The sequence below is a fragment of the Salmo salar genome, chromosome ssa05 (genome assembly GCF_905237065.1).
Source record: "Salmo salar chromosome ssa05, Ssal_v3.1, whole genome shotgun sequence".
Taxonomy (NCBI): domain Eukaryota; kingdom Metazoa; phylum Chordata; class Actinopteri; order Salmoniformes; family Salmonidae; genus Salmo; species Salmo salar.
Window position 1 is genome coordinate 29,771,981 of NC_059446.1, and position 18,958 is coordinate 29,790,938.

At 46.1% G+C, this 18,958-nt stretch overlaps 1 protein-coding gene across 1 annotated transcript in view; it reads left to right on the forward strand.

Moving 5' to 3' along the window:
* LOC106604568 (alpha-1,3-mannosyl-glycoprotein 4-beta-N-acetylglucosaminyltransferase B) overlaps nucleotides 1-18,958 on the forward strand; it is a 170,378-nt gene that overhangs the window by 87,608 nt on the left and 63,812 nt on the right. Inside the window, exon 6 of the mRNA XM_045718039.1 lies at nucleotides 726-839. Coding sequence (XP_045573995.1) covers nucleotides 726-839 — 114 coding nt within the window. The remainder of the gene's footprint in view (nucleotides 1-725; nucleotides 840-18,958) is intronic.

Genomic DNA, 18,958 nt, shown 5'->3' on the forward strand with positions numbered 1-18,958 from the left:
GCTCAGCACTACCAGAACCAGATGGGCCCTCGGAAAAAGTAGTGTACTACATTGGGAATAGGGTTCCATTTGGGATGGAGGCTAGAGGGCTATGGGGGTGGATGGAGGGAAGGGGGAAGTGAAGAGGGGAGGAGGGAGGTTGAATGTCCCCCCCTGTCACCTCGACATTCTCTCAGGGAGATTGAAGACCCAGAAGAGAGGGGTTGGTTGTGTGTGTGTGTGTGTGTGTGTGTGGTTCCTCAGGCACACGCTCCTCTCCTGTCCTGGCTGATTGACAGGGTTAGTGATTACACACTTGACCCCTGACCCCTGTCTCTCTCCTGAATGGCTCGTCTCTGTCTTCATACATTGTTATCTGACACCTTCCTCCCACGGAGATGTTACAGCAGGTGTGTGTGTGTGTGTGTGTGTGTGTGTGTGTGTGTGTGTGTGTGTGTGTGTGTGTGTGTGTGTGTGTGTGCTCCTGTCTCCATCTCCCCGGTTACCACCTATCAACCACCTGACCAGAGAGGAAGTCAATAGTGTTTGTGGAAAGGGTGGCAGGGACCCACATACTGTTGTGTCTGTCTGCCTGTTTGTGTCTGTCTGTCTGTCTGTCTGCCTGTCGGTCTGTATCTATCATAACTGTGTCTATGTGATAGTTGTAGATAGTAGTAGTTGACATTTTTCAACTCTTTCTCTTCCCCTCTCTCCCCCTCGCCCCCACTCTCTCCTCTCTCTGTCAGGTTTCCAGTGGAGATCCAGTCAGGTCTTCTGGAAGTCATATCTCCGTCTGTCCACTTCTACCCCGACTTCTCCCGCCTCAAAGAGTCCTTCGGAGACCCCAAGGAGAGGGTCAGGTAAGACTGCAGCGTTCTCAGAAGTTTTCACAATTGTCTGAGGGTTCAACTGCAGTTCATTTCAGGAGACAAGTTGAAATGTAACTCATGTCTTGAACCTTGGCCCATTGTTTGGTTAGAGGATTCCAAGATGATTTGTTAAAATGGAACTAGGCCACAGGAGGTTGGTGGCACCTTATTTGGGGAGGACGGGCTTGTGGTAATGGCTGGAGCGGAGTCAGTGGAATGGTATCAAACACATCAAACATGGTTTCCATGTGTTTGATTCCATTCCATTTGCTCCGTTCCAGCCATTATTATGAGCCGTCCACCCCTTAGCAGCCTCCACTGAACGTGGGTGTGTGTGCTGTGCGTGTGTGTGTGTGCTGTCTTGTTGAGTCTGACATGAGGAAGCTCTCCACTGCTCTGTCCTTGTGTGACTTGATGACATCACTTCAGTGTCACCCCTTCTCTCTTCACTTATTTAGCACCCTGCTGTGTGTGTGTGTGTGTGTGTGTGTGTGTGTGTGTGTGTGTGTGTGTGTGTGTGTGTGTGTGTGTGTGTGTGTGTGTGAGCACGTGAATGTAATGTGCATGACTGTGCATGCATTAGCCTCTGTGTCTGTCTGCTTGTCTGTTTGTTTTACAGACTGTCAATGTATGAACAGTGCTTTCAGAAAGTATTCACACCCCTTGACTTTTTCTACATTTTGGTGGGATTAAAATGGATTAGTCCTTTTTTGTAAACGATCTACACAAAATACTCAGTAATGTCAAAGTGTAAGAAAGATTCTGTGTAAAAAATGTATAAAAAAGAAAACACGTATGTATGTATGTATGTATGTATGTATGTATGTATGTATGTATGTGTGTGTGTGTTATATATATATATTGTGGCAAACCTCTTCAAAGTTAGGAGCGTTTGTCACAAATTAAGTGGGAAACTGTCACCAAAGTCAGCCCAGAATGAAAGTTCTTTCGAACATGACAGTACCTGTGTGTTTGTTTCGCTGTCCTGGTCCACCCAGGCCGCAGGTAAGGTCAAGGATAGCAGGGTTCGGTACACAAATCTGGTTCTCGGTAGGTCCAGGTCTAAACGCCAACAGGTAAGTCCAAAACAGTCCAGCTCGTACACGGTAAATCCAGCCAATGTAGATTGTCTCTTTCTCTATGGTTCATAGATCCTTCCCGCCCTCTCTCTCTCTTCCTGGTTTTTCTTGACCTTTTATCTGTGGGTCGGCTCCACCTTCTGAGGGTTCCCCTTGCTTTTGGGAATTGTAGTTTTGGCAGTCGGCCATTTTGTGATCTGTAGTTCTGATCGGGGTGGCCATTTTAGTGATCGGGGAGAGCCCGTTTATTAGTTCTGCCCTCACATATCTGCCATTTATCACTCGACCCCCTTCTTTGCCACACATCTCCCCCCTAGATCCGACCCCCTAGGTCGGGCTACCGCAGCAAAATATGCGTGCATGCGGGATAACCCATCCACATTTCCCATTTCCTTTCCTGCTCTGTGTTTCAAGTCAAAGTGAAACGGTTGGAGACTCAAAAACCACCGCATCACCCGAGCGTTCTTCTCTTTAGCCCTATGCATCCAGGTGAGTGGTGCATGGTCACTGATGAGGGTGAAGTGGCGCCCCAGCAGGTAGTATTTCAGGCTTTCCAGAGCCCACTTTACTGCCAGCGCCTCTTTCTCAACAACTGAGTAGTTGGTTTCCCGTGGTTCCAGCTTCCTGCTTAAAAACAGGATGGGGTGTTCCACCCCTTCTACCTCTTGGGACAGCACTGCTCCCAAGCCGACCTCTGAAGCATCCGTCTGAACCACAAACTCTCTCTCAAAGTCTGGTACCACCAGCACTGGATTACAGCAGAGGGCCTCCTGTAATGTCCTAAATGCTTTGGTGGCCCTTTCATCCCACTTGACCATGTTTGGCCCTCTGGCTCTAGTCATGTTGGTGAGTGGGGCGGCCACTGTGGCATAACTTGGGATGAACTTCCGGTAGTACCCGGTCAGCCCTAGGAAGGCTGGAACCTGCTTCTTATTTACTGGTTTCGGCCATTCTCTAATTGCCTCCACCTTCTTACGTTGGGGTTTGATTAATCCTCTTCCCACTGTGTATCCCAGATACTCCGTTTCCTCTAACCCCACATAACACTTGGCAGGGTTCGCTGTGAGCCCTGCCTTTCTAAGGGCGTCTAACACTGCCTGTACCCGGGGTAAGTGGGATTCCCAATCTGGGCTGTAGATCCCCACGTCATCTAAATAAGCTGCGGCGTATGCTTGGTGCGGTTTTAGGACCTTGTCCATGAGCCGTTGAAAGGTGGCTGGGGCCCCGTGTAGGCCGAATGGCATGACAGTGTATTGAAACAAACCGTCAAGGGTTGCAAAGGCTATCTTTTCTTTGGCCCTGGGGGTCAGAGGAATTTGCCAGTACCCTTTTGTCAGGTCCAGGGTCGTAATGTACCGAGCTTTACCAATTTTCTCCAGTAGTTCGTCTACTCTGGGCATGGGGTAGGCATCAAACTTGGAGATTTCATTTACCTTCCGAAAGTCGTTACAGAACCGCAAAGACCCATCGGGCTTGGAGACCATCACAATTGGGCTAGACCACTCACTATGTGACTCTTCAATCACTCCAGCTGTCAACATTTTCTCCGTCTCTGCTCTAATCGCTGCCTGTCGAGCCTCGGGTACCCGATATGGCCTCATGCTCACTTTTCTCCCTGGTAGGGAAACGATATCATGAGCTGTAACCTCAGTTCGGCCAGGTACCTCTGAAAACACATCTCTGTTTTTCTGGATCAGGGTCTTTACTTCCTGTACTTGTGCTGGGGACAAAGTAGGTGAAATATTTACTTCGGCTGTCTCCTGAGTGTGTGTGGGGTACGTGACCATTAGTGTTTCTCTCTCTCTCCATGCTTTTAACAGGTTTATGTGATATATCTGTTCCTGGGGCCGTCGACCTGGCTGTCGGATCCGATAATTAACTTCTCCTATTCTCTCCAGTACTTCATATGGTCCTTTCCATGTGGCTAGTAGTTTGCACTCTACCGTGGGGATCAGCACTAACACCTTATCTCCCGGTTGAAATTCCCTCAGGGTAGCCTGCCGGTTATAAGTGTGCCGCTGGTGCTCTTGTGCTTGTCTCATGTGCTCTCTGACGATGGGCATGACTGTGGCTATCCTGCTTTGCATTGCCGTGACGTGCTCTATGACACTAGTATACGGGGTGGATTGGTGTTCCCAGGTTTCCCGGGCGATGTCTAAGATTCCCCGGGGGTGCCTCCCATATACCAGCTCGAAGGGAGAAAACCCCAGCGAGGCTTGAGGAACCTCTCTAATGGCAAACATCAGATATAGCAACATGCAATCCCAGTTTTTCCCATCCTTGTCGATTACCTTCCTGAGCATTGACTTCAGGGTCCGGTTGAATCTCTCAACCAGCCCGTCCGTCTGTGGATGGTAAACCGATGTCCTCAACTGTTTCACCTGCCACAATTTACAAAGGTCCGCCATAAGGCAGGACATAAAGGGGGTCCCCTGGTCAGTAAGGATCTCCTTTGGGACCCTGACCCTGGTGAACAATAGCACTAGTTCCTTGGCGATATTTTTGGAAGCCATTGTCCGAAGGGGAATGGCTTCTGGGTAGCGAGTGGCATAATCTAGAATGACCAGAATGTATTGGTGCCCTCTGGCAGATTTGGGTAGTGGGCCCACTATATCCATCGCTATCCTCTCAAATGGCGTTTCGATTATGGGGAGTGGCACTAACGGGCTTCTAAACGCTGGTCGGTGAGCTGTTACCTGGCACTCCGGGCACTCTCCACAATGCCGAGCCACTTCAGCCTGAATTCCTGGCCAGTAAAACCTCCTTACAATCCGGTCTCGGGTTTTATCGATACCAAGGTGTCCACCCAGAATGTGCCCATGAGCTAGATCCAGTACTGTCTTCCTGTACCGGGTGGGGACCAACAACTGTTCCACCACATCAACCCCTATTTTTGAGACTCTGTACACCAAACCATTTTTCATGATGAAGTGGGGAAAACTATTAGGCATCATCCTATCATTTATGGGAGTACCATCTACGACCTGCACGTCTGCTCTGGCTTGCTGCAGGGTTGGATCCTGGTGTTGGGCCATCCCGAAATTAGTCATTGACCCTGCCAGATCTGCTGGTTCTAGATAGTCGTCCTCTGGATTCAGATCGACCCCAGCCCCACTAGTACTGGGCTGTTCATTATCAACGAGGTTTGCCACTTCATCCTCATCCTCCCCTACTAGTACCTGTGAGGTTGGCCCCTGGGAGACCTCTTTTCTTGGCCTTGGTTGAAGGCCCCATGCTTCTTCCTGCTTGGTCGGGGTTGTTGGCTTCTCAAATATGCCGTTCTTTTGGCCCAACTTCGCAAAGTATCTACCCAATATTACATCATATGGCATCTTTGGGACCACGCCGACCTCATAATCCAGCAGACCGTCCTCTGTTTGTATGCTCACTAAGGCTGTAGGGTACAGACGGGTATCCCCATGAATGCACGTAACACTGATATCCTGACTTGTATCCAGTTTATGCGTCGGCACTAGGTTTGCAACGACCAGGGTTAGAATACTGCCGGAATCCAGTAGTGCTTCAACCTCTTTCCCTTCAACCATCACCCTGCACATATGTTTGTTTCTTGATCTTTCAAGTACAGTGGTTACCACGGGACATGCATACCATATCTCATCTTTTTCACTGAGGTTACATTGCATTGGCTCTTCTTTAATAGGGCAGTAGGCTGCAATATGTCCCGGTCGATTACAATTGTAACAGATAATAGGGTTTCGGGGGGGAGACCTCCTCGACCCCCAGTCCCGGTTTCCGGTTTTTCCCTTAGTGTCTCGGCCCGATTCTGATTCTGTCCTCATGGCCCCACGCTGCTCTCCTCCCCCTCCACCTGTTGGGACAGTCTTACCCTGTCCGCTGGTTCGCCCAGGCCTGGGGAATGGGAATCTTTCCTCCTGTGCCTGCTCAGCTGTTCCTGCCATACAATACCGTTCAACCAGGCCCACGAGATGGTCGGCGGAAAGTACATAATTCTGGCCAACCCATCGTTGCACTTCTTGTGGTAGACCTCGCTGAAATTGGTTGAGTACGATGGTCTCGACGACCTCGGCGGACGAACGGGTCTCCGGTCGCAACCATTTCCGTGCCAGGTGAATCATTATTCACCTGGATCAAGTCGAACATCTGTGTTCGGGGGGGTTGTCCCAGTCTGTAGGACCACTGGTGGAAGCGGTGTGCCCTCACGGTATCGGTCACTCCCAGTCTAGTCAGAATCTCTCCCTTTAGTTTATCGTAATCCTGTGCATCCTTCAACTCCAGGTCGAAATATGCTTTTTGAGCGTCCCCTGCCAGGTATGGTGCCAGAAGCCCTGCCCATTCTTCTTTCGGCCACTTCTCCCTCTCTGCAGTCCTTTCGAAGGTGGTAAGATATGCTTCCACATCATCCTGCGCTGTCATTTTTTGAAGAAAATGATTGGCCCACCTTCGGGTATTTACAGCTGGTAACTGAGCCCCAATTTGGTCCGCTAGCCCCTTTAGGCCTTCTCTTAACTCCCGGGTGTTTCTCTCTTGCTCTTCTCTGAGCAGCTGTTTGGTGCGGTGCTGGACCTGTAACGTGTCCTGATACATTCGCATTGCATCCTGATGAGATATTTGTTGAGCTCTAGTTGCCTCTTGTTGGGCGGCCGCCGCTTGTAACAGGGCCTGTATGGCTCCCTCCATACTCATTTTCCTGAAAAAAACTGTCCTAACCAAACAAAGCCAAAAAAAAATAAAAAAAATAACCTGACTCCCCTTTGGAGTGCTAACTAAACTTTTTTTTCCTTTTCTACCTAACCAGCGGTATGGTTAATCTACTGCCCACATTCTCCACCACGTGTGGCAAACCTCTTCAAAGTTAGGAGCGTTTGTCACAAATTAAGTGGGAAACTGTCACCAAAGTCAGCCCAGAATGAAAGTTATTTCGAACATGACAGTACCTGTGTGTTTGTTTCGCTGTCCTGGTCCACCCAGGCCGCAGGTAAGGTCAAGGATAGCAGGGTTCGGTACACAAATCTGGTTCTCGGTAGGTCCAGGTCTAAACGCCAACAGGTAAGTCCAAAACAGTCCAGCTCGTACACGGTAAATCCAGCCAATGTAGATTGTCTCTTTCTCTATGGTTCATAGATCCTTCCCGCCCTCTCTCTCTCTTCCTGGGTTTTCTTGACCTTTTATCTGTGGGTCGGCTCCACCTTCTGAGGGTTCCCCTTGCTTTTGGGAATTGTAGTTTTGGCAGTCGGCCATTTTGTGATCTGTAGTTCTGATCGGGGTGGCCATTTTAGTGATCGGGCAGAGCCCGTTTATTAGTTCTGCCCTCACATATCTGCCATTTATCACTCGACCCCCTTCTTTGCCACAATATATATATATACTACCGTTCAAAAGTTTGGGGTCACTTAGAAATGTTCTAATTGTGAGTTCCTCTGTCTTCTGTCTGTGTTCTTTTCCCCATCTTAATCTTTTATTTTTATTGGCCAGTCTAACATTTGGCTTTTTCTATGCAACTCTGCCTAAAAGGCCAGCATCCCGGAGTTGTTCTTCGGCCTCTTCGCTGTTGACATTGAAACTGGTATTTTGCGTGTACTATTTAATGAAGCTGCCAGCTGAGGACTTGTGAGGCGTCTGTTTCTCAAACTAGACACTCTAATGTACTTGTCCTCTTGCTCAGTTGTGCACCGAGGCCTCCCACTCCTCTTTCTATTCTGGTTAGAGCCAGTTTGCGCTGTTCTGTGAAGGGAGTAGTACACAGCGAGATCTTCAGTTTCTCTCGCATGGAATAGCCTTCATTTCTCAGAACAACAATAGACTGAAGAGTCTCAGAAGAAAGGTTTTATTGCTTCTTTAATCAGGACAACAGTTTTCAGCTGTGCTAACATAATTGCAAAAGGGTTTTCTAATGATCAATTAGCCTTTTAAAATGATAAACTTGGATTAGCTAACACAAAGTGCCATTGGAACACAGGAGTGATGGTTGCTGATAACGGGCCTATGTACGCCTATGTAGATATTCCATAAAAAATCTGCCGTTTCCAGCTACAATAGTCATTTACAACATTAACAATCCCTACACTTTATTTCTGATCAATTTGATGTTATTTTAATGGACAAAAACATTTGCAAGGACATTTCTAAGTGACCCCAAACTTTTGAATGGTAGTAAACTCAGAAAGAAAATAAACGTCCTTTCATTGTCAATTTCGTTTCTTTTCAGCAAACTTAACATGTGTAAATATTTGTATGAACATAGCAAGATTCAACAACTGAGACATAAACTGAACAAGTTCCACAGACATGTGACTAACAGAAATGGAATAATGGGTCGCTGAACAAAGGGGGGGTCAAAATCAATGTCTTGTCTCCCTGTAGCGCTGTTCTAGGCGTCTCACAGTACTGACATTGCAATTTACTGCCCTGGCCACATCTGCAGTCCTCATGCCTCCTTGCAGCATGCCTAAGGCACGTTCACGCAGATGAGCAGGGACCCTGGGCGTCTTTCTTTTGGTGTTATTCAGAGTCAGTGGAAAGGCCTATTTAGTGTCCTAAGTTTTCATAACTGTGACCTTAATTGCCTACTGTCTGTAAGCTGTTAGTGTCTTAACGACCTCTTCAGCGTCTCGTCCCGTCAGCGGGATCAAAATCCAGGGAAAACTCCTAGCGACATTAGCATAACGAAATTTAATATTTATTCTTTTTCAAATATAGGACTGTCTCATATCGTTTTATAGATACACCTCTCCTGAATCGACCCACGTCGTCCGCTTTCAAAAAGGTTTTACAGGAAAAGCAAATCATTAGATTATGTTAGAGGAGTCCATCGTAAAAGCAGCAAAATAGCCATTTTCCGACCAACCACATGCATCACAAATAACCAAAAAACAGCTAAATGCAGCACTAACCTTTTACAAACTTCATCAGATGACACACCTAGGACATCATGTTACACATTGCATGCATTCTTTTGTTCAATAAAGTTCATATTTATATATGAAAACAGCATTTTACATCGGCGTCTGACGTTGACTAACTATTTTCCCGTCAAATGCAATCCGGGGAAACAGAGCTACAATTTACTGAATTACTATTCGAAAACATGTTTAAAATGTAATATTGTCATTCTAAGATTTATAGATGAATATCTCTTGAAAGCACCTGTCATACCAGATTTAAAAATAACTTTGCTGGGTAATCACACTTAGCGATAAAAGGGGATGCGATACTCAGAAAATGAGCTAGTAAATACAGCTCGGCGCCATCTTGGAACAATCGCATATCACATCTAATGTTGTATAATATTGTCAATAATCCCTTACCTTTAGTTGTCTTCATCAGAAAGCACTTCCAGGAATCCCAGGTCCACAACAGATGTATTTTCGGTCGAAAAAGTCCATCCTTTATGTTCCATTAGCTTGCTGTTGTTAGCGTGTCCGAACGGTGTATCCAACTACTCTGCCGTGCGCGCCACAGCCGTTTCGAAATAAAACATTTTTTTCCCATTTATGTTCGTTCAAACATGTCAAACGTTGTATAACATAAATCTTCAGGGCCTGTTTCAACAAGAGAGCCAATAAGATTCGAGGGGGATGATTTCATTGTGTTTCAAAACGTTTCCAAAGGTGGGGGTAGACAGGGCCGCCGGCGTCATAATGGTGATGGCCCTCCCCCTGTGACCAATTTCCAACGCGTCTCATTCACTGAGTTTCGACAGTAGAAGGCTCAAAACACTTTGTAAAGACTGGCGACATCTTGTGGAAGCAATAGGAAGTGCTCAATGAACGATATCTCACGGTGTGAATAATAGGCAACGACGTGAAGTTGAGTCCACAATTCAGAATTCCACTTCCTGGTTCAATCGGTCTCGGGGTTTTGACTGCCATATGAGTTCTGTTATACTCACAGACACCATTCAAACAGTTTTAGAAACTTTAGGGTGTTTTCTATCCACAGGTATTAATTATATGCATATCCTAGCTTCTGAGTCTGATTAGTAGGCCGTTGAAAATGGGCACGAATTTTTTCCAAAATGCGCTGTGGCGCCCCCTATCGTAGGGTAAAGTCAAGAGGTTAACATAGGTGCATGTTCATTAATTGTTTATGGTTCATTGAACAAGCATGGTGTTTAAACCCTTTACAATGAAGATCTGTGAAGTTATTTGGATTTTTACGAATTATCTTTGAAAGACAGGGTCCTGAAAAAGAGAAGTTTCTTTTTTTGCAGAGTTATATACACACACACATAAAGTGCCTTCGGAAAATATTAAGACCCCTTGACTTTTTCCACATTTTGTTACATCACGGCCTTATTCTGAAATGTATTAAATAAAACAATTTCCTCATCAATCTCCACGCAATACCCCATAATGACAAAGCAAAAACCGGTTTTTGGAAAATGTAGAAAATGTATTATAAACAAAAAACAGAAATATTACATTTACATACATTTTCAGACCCTTTGCTATGCGACTCGAAATTAAGCTCAGGTTCATCCTGTTTCCTTTGATCATCCTTGAGATGTTTCTACAACTACATTGTAGTCCACCTGTGGTAAATTCAAATGATTAGACATGATTTGGGAAGGCACACAACTGTCTATATAAGGTCCCACACTTGACAGTGCATGTCAGAGAAAAACCAAGCCATGAGGTCGAAGGAATAGTCCTTAGAGCTCCGAGACAGGATTGTGTCGAGGCACAGATCTGGGGAAGGATAGCAAAACATTTCTGCAGCATTGAAGGTCCCCAAGAACACAGTAGCTTGTCTACTATGTGTCTGTCTATCCCTGCTCTCTCTCCTCTGCACAGGCCATACAAACGCTCCACACCGCGTGGCCGCTGCCACTCTAACCTGGTGGTCCCAGCGCGCACGACCCACGTGGAGTTCCAGGTCTCCGGCAGCCTCTGGAACTGCCGGTCTGCGGCCAACAAGGCTGAGTTCATCTCAGCCTATGCTACCCTCCAGTCCCTAGACTTCCTGGCGCTGACGGAAACATGGATTACCACAGATAACACTGCTACTCCTACTGCTCTCTCCTCGTCTGACTACGTGTTCTCGCATACCCCTAGTGCATCGAGCCAGCGGGGTGGTGGCACTGGAATCCTCATCTCTCCCAAGTGGACATTCTCTCTTTCTCCCCTGACTCATCTGTCTATCTCCTCATTTGAATTCCATGCTGTCACAGTTACCAACCCTTTCAAGCTTAACATCCTTATCATTTATCGCCCTCCAGGTTCCCTTGGAGAGTTCATCAATGAGCTTGACGCCTTGATAAGTTCCTTTCCTGAGGATGGCTCACCTCTCACAGTTCTGGGTGACTTTAACCTCCCCACGTCTACCTTCGACTCATTCCTCTCTGCCTCCTTCTTTCCACTCCTCTCCTCTTTCGACCTCACCCTCTCACCTTCCCCCCCTACTCACAAGGCAGGCAATACGCTTGACCTCATCTTTACTAGATGCTGTTCTTCCACTAATCTCATTGCAACTCCCCTCCAAGTCTCCGACCACTACCTTGTATCCTTTTCCCTCTCGCTCTCATCCAACACTTCTCACTCTGCCCCTACTCGGATGGTATTGCGCCGTCCCAACCTTCGCTCTCTCTCTCCCGCTACTCTCTCCTCTTCCATCCTATCATCTCTTCCCTCTGCTCAAACCTTCTCCAACCTATCTCCTGATTCTGCCTCCTCAACCCTCCTCTCCTCCCTCTCTGCATCCTTTGATTTCCTCTGTCCCCTATCCTACAGGCCGGCTCGGTCCTCCCCTCCTGCTCCGTGGCTCGACGACTCACTGCGAGCTCACAGAACAGGGCTCCGGGCAGCCGAGCGGAAATGGAGGAAAACTCGCCTCCCTGCGGACCTGGCATCCTTTCACTCCCTCCTCTCTACATTTTCCTCTTCTGTCTCTGCTGCTAAAGCCACTTTCTACCACTCTAAACTCCAAGAATCTGCCTCTAACCCTAGGAAGCTCTTTGCTACCTTCTCCTCCCTCCTGAATCCTCCTCCCCCCCCCCCCTCCTCCCTCTCTGCGGATGACTTCGTCAACCATTTTGAAAAGAAGGTTGACGACATCCGATCCTCGTTTGCTAAGTCAAACGACACTGCTGGTCCTGCTCACACTGCCCTACCCTGTGCTTTGACCTCTTTCTCCCCTCTCTCTCCAGATGAAATCTCGCGTCTTGTGATGGCCGGCCGCCCAACAACCTGCCCACTTGACCCTATCCCCTCCTCTCTTCTCCAGACCATTTCCGGAGACCTTCTCCCCTACCTCACCTCGCTCATCAACTCATCCTTGACCGCTGGCTACGTCCCTTCCGTCTTCAAGAGAGCGAGAGTTGCACCCCTTCTGAAAAAACCTACACTCGATCCCTCCAATGTCAACAACTACAGACCAGTATCCCTTCTTTCCTTTCTCTCCAAAACTCTTGAACGTGCCGTCCTTGGCCAGCTCTCTTGCTATCTCTCTCAGAATGACCTTCTTGATCCTAATCAGTCAGGTTTCAAGACTGGGCATTCAACTGAGACTCTGTGTCACGGAGGCTCTCCGCACTGCTAAAGCTAACTCTCTCTCCTCTGCTCTCATCCTTCTAGACCTATCTGCTGCCTTTGATACCGTGAACCATCAGATCCTCCTCTCCACCCTCTCCGAGCTGGGCATCTCCGGCGCCGCCCACGCTTGGATTGCGTCCTACCTGACAGGTCGCTCCTACCAGGTGGCGTGGCGAGAATCTGTCTCCGCACCACGTGCTCTCACCACTGGTGTCCCCCAGGGCTCTGTTCTAGGCCCACTCCTATTCTCGCTATACACCAAGTCACTTGGCTCTGTCATATCCTCACATGGTCTCTCATACCATTGCTATGCAGATGACACACAATTAATCTTCTCCTTTCCCCCTTCTGACAACCAGGTGGCGAATCGCATCTCTGCATGTCTGGCAGACATATCAGTGTGGATGACGGATCACCACCTCAAGCTGAACCTCGGCAAGACGGAGCTGCTCTTCCTCCCGGGGAAGGACTGCCCGTTCCATGATCTCGCCATCACGGTTGACAACTCCCTTGTGTCCTCCTCCCAGAGTGCTAAGAGCCTTGGCGTGACCCTGGACAACACCCTGTCGTTCTCCACCAACATCAAGGTGGTGACCTGATCCTGTAGGTTCATGCTCTACAACATTCGCAGAGTACGACCCTGCCTCACACAGGAAGCGGCGCAGGTCCTAATCCAGGCACTTGTCATCTCCCATCTGGATTATTGCAACTCGCTGTTGGCTGGGCTCCCTGCCTGTGCCATTAAACCCCTACAACTCATCCAGAACGCCGCAGCCCGTCTGGTGTTCAACCTTCCCAAGTTCTCTCACGTCACCCCGCTCCTCCGCTCTCTCCACTGGCTTCCAGTCGAAGCTCGCATCCGCTACAAGACCATGGTGCTTGCCTACGGAGCTGTGAGGGGAACGGCACCCCCGTACCTTCAGGCTCTGATCAGGCCCTACACCCAAACAAGGGCACTCCGTTCATCCACCTCTGGCCTGCTCGCCTCCCTACCTCTGAGGAAGCACAGTTCCCGCTCAGCCCAGTCAAAACTGTTCGCTGCTCTGGCACCCCAATGGTGGAACAAGCTCCCTCACGACGCCAGGACAGCGGAGTCAATCACCACCTTCCGGAGACACCTGAAACCCCACCTCTTCAAGGAATACCTGGGATAGGATAAAGTAATCCTTCTAACCCCCCCCCTTAAAAGATTTAGATGCACTTTTGTAAAGTGGTTGTTCCACTGGATATTATAAGGTGAATGCACCAATTTGTAAGTCGCTCTGGATAAGAGCGTCTGCTAAATGACTTAAATGTAAATGTAAATGTGGTCTCTATCATTCTTAAATGGAAGAAGTTTGGAACCACCAAGACTCTTCCTAGAGCTGGCCACCAGGCCAAACTGTGCAATCGGGGGAGAAGGGCCTTGGTCAGGGTGTTGACCAAGACCCCGGTGGTCACTCTGAAAGAGCTCCAATGTTCCTCTGTGGAGATGGGAGAACCTTCCAGAAGGACAACCATCTCTGCAGCACTCCACCATTTAGGCCTTTATTGTAGAGTGGTCAGACGGAAGCCACTCCTCAGTAAAATGCATATGACAGCCCACTAGGCATATGACAGCCCCATATGACACAGCAAACCTTCTTGCCACAGCTCGCATTGATGTGCCATCCTGGATGAGCTGCACTACCTGAGCCACTTGTGTGGGTTGTAGACTCCGTCTCATGCTACCACTATAGTGACAGCACCGCCAGCATTCAAAAGTGACCAAAACATCAGCCAGGAAGCATAGGAACTGAGAAGTGGTCTGTGGTCCCCACCTGCAGAACCACACCTTTATTGGGGGTGTCTTGCTAATTGCCTATAATTTCCACCTGTTGTCTATTCCATTTGCACAACAGCATGTGAAATGTATTGTCAATCAGTGTTGCTTCCTAAGTGGACAGTTTGATTTCACAGAAGTGTGATTGACTTGGAGTTACATTGTGTTGTTTAAGTGTTCCCTTTATTTTTTTGAGCAGTGTGTATATATAAATACACATACATCTTTTTAAAATATATTTTCCTTACCAACCCCTCCCCCAATTGGAGGAACATTCAATGGTGAGAAATGTCTCAGTCCCTGGAGCAAAAACATTGTGCTTTCCAGGAGCACGAGTACAGGACATCAATAAGCTGCTCCCAAACATTTTAAACCATCATCAGGAAATGTAGTCTGTCATAGTTCATGTGGGATTTAATGACATTCTGAAGGGCAGCTAAGAACAGTTGAGGATGGATTTTAAAGAACCCTCCATAACTGGCTACGAGACTATTGCAGCTTTGTGGGTGTCACATTTATTGACAATTTTGATACCTTCTGGAGCAAAGCTCATATTTTGAGGAGGATGGGATCCACCCAAATCATTTGGGTTCCTGGATCCTTTCACAGCATTATAAGGCTGCGTTGAGACAATGACTTATCAATGACCCAAGCCCAGCTCATTTAATCCCTACCATTGTGTCACTGAGTTGTCATAATGCTTCAGCAAATGTACATTATCCCAGGGGAGTTGGAAGACACAATGTAAGTAACCTAATTTATGTTCCTCTTACTGCCCTGAATGCCTCTGCTGATCCCACAGCTATTGCTTGCAGTAATCATGTGCCTATGAACCAGAGTGATACTGTTAGCACTGAGGCGGTGTGCCCTAGTAGGAAGTCCACTGTGTGCAGCTCACCCTGCACTAACATAAATAACATGAGCATGTCTACCTTCCCAGTAAAGCAATAAAAACAACCAAGCATCGCAGAAAAGTGCTAAAAATAGCCCACGTTAACATATGTAGCTTAACTTCTTGGGGCTATGTGGGACGCTAGCGTGCCACCCGTGGTGCACCCTATCAACAGCAGGTGCATTTCAAGAGCGGCAAATTTGAAACCAAATAAATGTCAAAATTCAAATTTTTCAAACATACAACTATCTTACACCCTTTGAAAGATAAACATCTCCTTAATCTAACCACGTTGTCCGATTTCAAAAAGGTTTTAGGGCGAAAGCATAAAGTTAGATTATGTTAGGAGAGTACATTGACAATAGCTGTGTGTAATGTTTTGTCAATTCAAAGACACGGTCACCAAAACCATAAAACCAGCTAAAATTATGCACTAACCTTTTACAATCTCCATCAGATGACACTCCTAGGACATTATGTTAGACAATGCATGCATTTTTAGTTCTATCAAGTTCATATTTATATCCAAAAACAGCGTTTTACTATGGCATTGATGTTGAGGAATTCGTTTCCCTCCAATAACCGGCAGTCAAGTCAGCACCACAAATTAAATAATTAAAATTAGAAAACATTGGTAAAATATTATATTGTAATTTAAAGAATTATAGATTTACATCTCTTGAACGCAATCAACTTGCCAGATTTAAAAATAACCTTACTGGGAAATCACACTTTGCAATAATCTGAGCACTGCGCCCAGAAAAATATGCTTTGCTATACAGACAAACGGCCATGTTGGAGAGATCTAAAATCGAAAATACTATGTAAATAATCCATTACCTTTGATTCTCTTCATCAGATGTCACTTCCCGGAATCCCAGGTCCATAACGAATGTAGTTTTGTTCAAAAAAAGCTCATCATTTATATCCAAAAAGATCCGTGTTGTTAGCACATGATCTAAGCCAGCCGGACTTCTCGTCATGAACGAGGGGAAAAAAATATATTTACGTTCGTTCAAACATGTCAAACGTTGTATAGCATAAATCATTAGGGCCTTTTTTAACCAGAACATGAATAATATTCAAGGTGGACGAATGCATTCTCTTTTAAAACGTTTTGGAACGAGGGTACCCAACATGACCTCGTGCGCCAGAGTCTAATCGGCCATCACCGTTCCAAGGCTCTTGTTCGGTCAGATCTCATAGTAGAAGATTCAAAACACTTTGTAAAGGCTGGTGACATCTAGTGGAAGCAATAGGAAGTGCCAAAACATTAATCAGCCCCTGTGTGTTTCAATGGCATAGGCTTAAAGGTAATTCAACACATCAGGTATCCACTTTCTGTCAGAAAATGTCTCAGGGTTTTGCCTGCCAAATGAGTTCTGTTATACTCACAGACACCATTCAAACAGTTTTAGAAACTTTAGGGTGTTTTCTATCCATATATAATAAGTATATGCATATTCTAGTTACTGGGTAGGATTAGTAACCAGATTAAATCAGGTACGTTTTTTTTATCCAGCCGTGAAAATACTGCCCCCTAGCCCCAACAGGTTAAGAAACAAGGTTCATGAAATCAGTAATTTGCTAGTAACAGATGATATTCATATTCTGACAATCTCGGAAACTCACTTAGATAACACCTTTGATGATACAGTGGTAGCAATACATGGTTATAAGATCTACAGAAGGACAGAAATGCCAAAGGTGGCCATTTATATTCAGAACCACATTCCTGTAAAGCTTAGAGAGGATCAAATCAAATCAAATTTATTTATATAGCCCTTCTTACATCAGCTGATATCTCAAAGTGCTGTACAGAAACCCAGCCTAAAACCCCAAACAGCAAGCAATGCAGGTGTAGAAGCACGGTGGCTAGGAAAAACTCCCTAGAAAGGCCAAAACCTAGGAAGAAACCTAGAGAGGAACCAGGCTATGAGGGGTGGCCAGTCCTCTTCTGGCTGTGCCGGGTGGAGATTATAACAGCACATGGCCTAGATGTTCAAATGTTCATAAATGTCCAGCATTGTCAAATAATAATAATCATATTAGTTGTCGAGGGTGCAACAAGTCAGTAACACAAGAGTAAGATCTCATGTTAAATAATGTTGAGGTCATATGGCTTCACGTTCATCTGCCTAACCTAAAGCCCATTCTGGTAGGAAGCTGCTATAGATCGTCAAGTGCTAACAGTCAGTATCTGAATAACATGTGTGAAATGCTTGAAGATTCATGTGATATCAACAGAGAGGTATATTTTCTGGGTGATTTTAAATATTGACCGGCTTTCATCAGGCTGCCAACTCAAGAGAAATTTCAAACTGTAACTAACTAACAGGTTATCAGTCAACCTACCAGTGTAGTTACACACAACACAGGAATTAAATCATCAATATGTATTGACCACATCTTTACTAATGCTGCAGAAATTTTCTTTAAAGCAGTATCCAAATCCATTGGATGTAGTGATCACAATATAGTAGCCATATCTAGGAAAACCAAAGTTCCAAAGGCTGGGCCTAATATAGTGTATAAGAGGTCATAGAATAAGTTTTCTAGTGATTCCTATGTTGTTGATGTAAAGAATATTTTTTGGTCTATGGTGTGTAATGACGAGCAATCAGACGCTGCACTTGACACATTTACAATTGAAGTCGGAAGTTTACATACACCTTTGCCAAATACATTTAAACTCAGTTTTTCACAATTCCTTACATTTAATCCTTGTAAGAATTCCCTGTCTTAGGTCAGTTAGGATCACCACTTTATTTTTAAGAATGTGAAATGTCAGAATAATAGTAGAGAGAAGGATTTATTTCAGCTTTTATTTTTTCTATCGCGTTCCCAGTGGGTCAGAAGTTTACATACACTCAATTAGTATTTGGTAGCATTGCCTTTAAATTGTTTAACTTGAGTCAAAGGTTTCGGGTAGCCTTCCACGAGCTTCCCACAGAAAGTTGGGTGAATTTTGGCCCATTCCTCCTGACATAGCAGGTGAAACTGAGTCAGGTTTGTAGGCCTGCTAGCTCGCACATACTTTTTCAGTTCTGCCCACAAAATGTCTATAGTATTGAGGTCAGGGCTTTGTGATGTTTACTCCAATACCTTGACTTTGTTGTCCTTAAGCCATTTTGCCACAACGTTGGAAGTATGCTTGGGGTCATTGTCCATTTGGGAGACCCATTTGCGACCAAGCTTTAACTTCCTGACTGACGTCTTGAGATTTTGCTTCAATATATCCACATAATTTTCCTCCCTCATGATGCCATCGAGTTTGTGAAGTGCACCAGTCCCTCTTGCAGCAAAGCACCCCCACAACATGATGCTGCCACCCCAGTGCGTCACGGTTGGGATGGTGTTCTTTGGCTTGCAAGCCTCCTCCTTTTTCCTCCAAACATAACGATGGTCATTATGGCCAAACAGTTCTATTTTTGTTTCATCAGACCAGAGGACATTTCTCCAAAAAGTATAATATTTGTCCCCATGTGCAGTTGCAAACCGTAGTCTGGCTTTTTTATGGCGGTTTTGGAGCAGTGGCTTCTTCCTTGCTGAGCGGCCTTTCAGGTTATGTCGATATAGGACTTGTTTTACTGTGGATATAGATACTTTTGTACCTGTTTCCTCCAGCATCTTCACAAGGTCCTTTGCTGTTGTTCTGGGATTGATTTGCACTTTTCGCACCAAAGTATGTTCATCTCTAGGAGACAGAACGCGTCTCCTTCCTGAGCGGTATGACGGCTGCGTGGTCCCATGGTGTTTATAGTTGCGAACTATTGTTTGTACAGATGAACGTGGTACCTTCAGGCGTTTGGAAATTGCTCCCAATG